The 1016-nt window shown below is 61.8% G+C and overlaps 1 protein-coding gene across 1 annotated transcript; it reads right to left on the bottom strand.

The window, feature by feature from the left end:
• Positions 1-132: 132 nt before the first annotated feature.
• On the bottom strand, positions 133-294 carry LOC104469377 (kallikrein-7-like; the record flags this gene model as incomplete). The annotated part of the gene is made up of 1 exon (XM_010083853.1): positions 133-294. A coding segment is annotated over one exon (162 nt), but the record flags the coding sequence as incomplete, so codon positions are not given.
• Between the last annotated feature and the right edge of the window lie 722 nt (positions 295-1016).

The raw sequence follows: 1016 nt of genomic DNA on the forward strand, positions 1-1016 counted from the left end.
GTTTATTCCAGGAGCCCTCCCCCACCGCACGGGGATGGCAGATGGGAGAAGATGACCCCCGGTGGGTTGGGGTTTTTTTGGGGGGGCGAGGGGACACGGGACGCGGGCAGGACCCTTGGTGGCCCCTGTGGCTCAGCCGTGGCGGTTCTTCCTCATGGTGTGGTGGATCCAGGCGGTGAACTCGCAGACGCGGCTGTAGACGCCGGGTTTCCCCCGCTGCCCGCACACCTGCATCCCCCACGACACGATGCCCTGCAGCTCCTCCCGGCACACCAGCGGGCCCCCCGAGTCGCCCTGGGGGGGGGACAGGAACCCCGTGAGAGGTGGGACCAGGCCTGGGACCCCCAACCCACCCCAACTCCACCCCATGGGGACACCTCGACCCCGTGGTTCTCCATTGGGAACCACCACAACCCATGGGGTCAACGTATAGATGGAGACCACCATGAGCTATAGGGTCAAGGGGTGGATGGTCCCACTGGTGGGACCCCCAACCGACCCCAACTCCACCCCATGGGGACACCTTGACCCCATGGGGACACCTTGACCCCATGGTTCTCCACCAGGAACCGCCACAACCCATAGGGTCAACATATGGATGGAGACCAGCATGACCTATAGGGTCAAGGTATGGAGACCACCATGTTCTATAGGGTCAAGGGGTGGATGGTCCCACTGGTGCGAGCCCCAACTGACCCCAACTCCACCCCATGGGGACACCTCCACCCCATGGTTCTACATCAGGAACCACCATGAGCTATGGGGTCAAGGTATGGATGGAGACCACCATGACCCATGGGGTCAAGGTATGGAGACCACTATGTTCTATAGGGTCAAGGGGTGGATGGTCCCACTGGTGGGACCCCCAACCCACCCCCAACTCCATCCCATGGAGACACCTCCACCCCATGGTTCTCCACCGGGAACCACCATGAGCTATGGGGTCAAGGTATGGATGAAGACCACCATGACCCATGGGGTCAAGGTATGGAGGAGACCAGCATGACCTATAGGGT

This window comes from Pterocles gutturalis, unplaced genomic scaffold, assembly GCF_000699245.1.
Source record: "Pterocles gutturalis isolate BGI_N339 unplaced genomic scaffold, ASM69924v1 scaffold12595, whole genome shotgun sequence".
NCBI lineage: Eukaryota > Metazoa > Chordata > Aves > Pterocliformes > Pteroclidae > Pterocles > Pterocles gutturalis.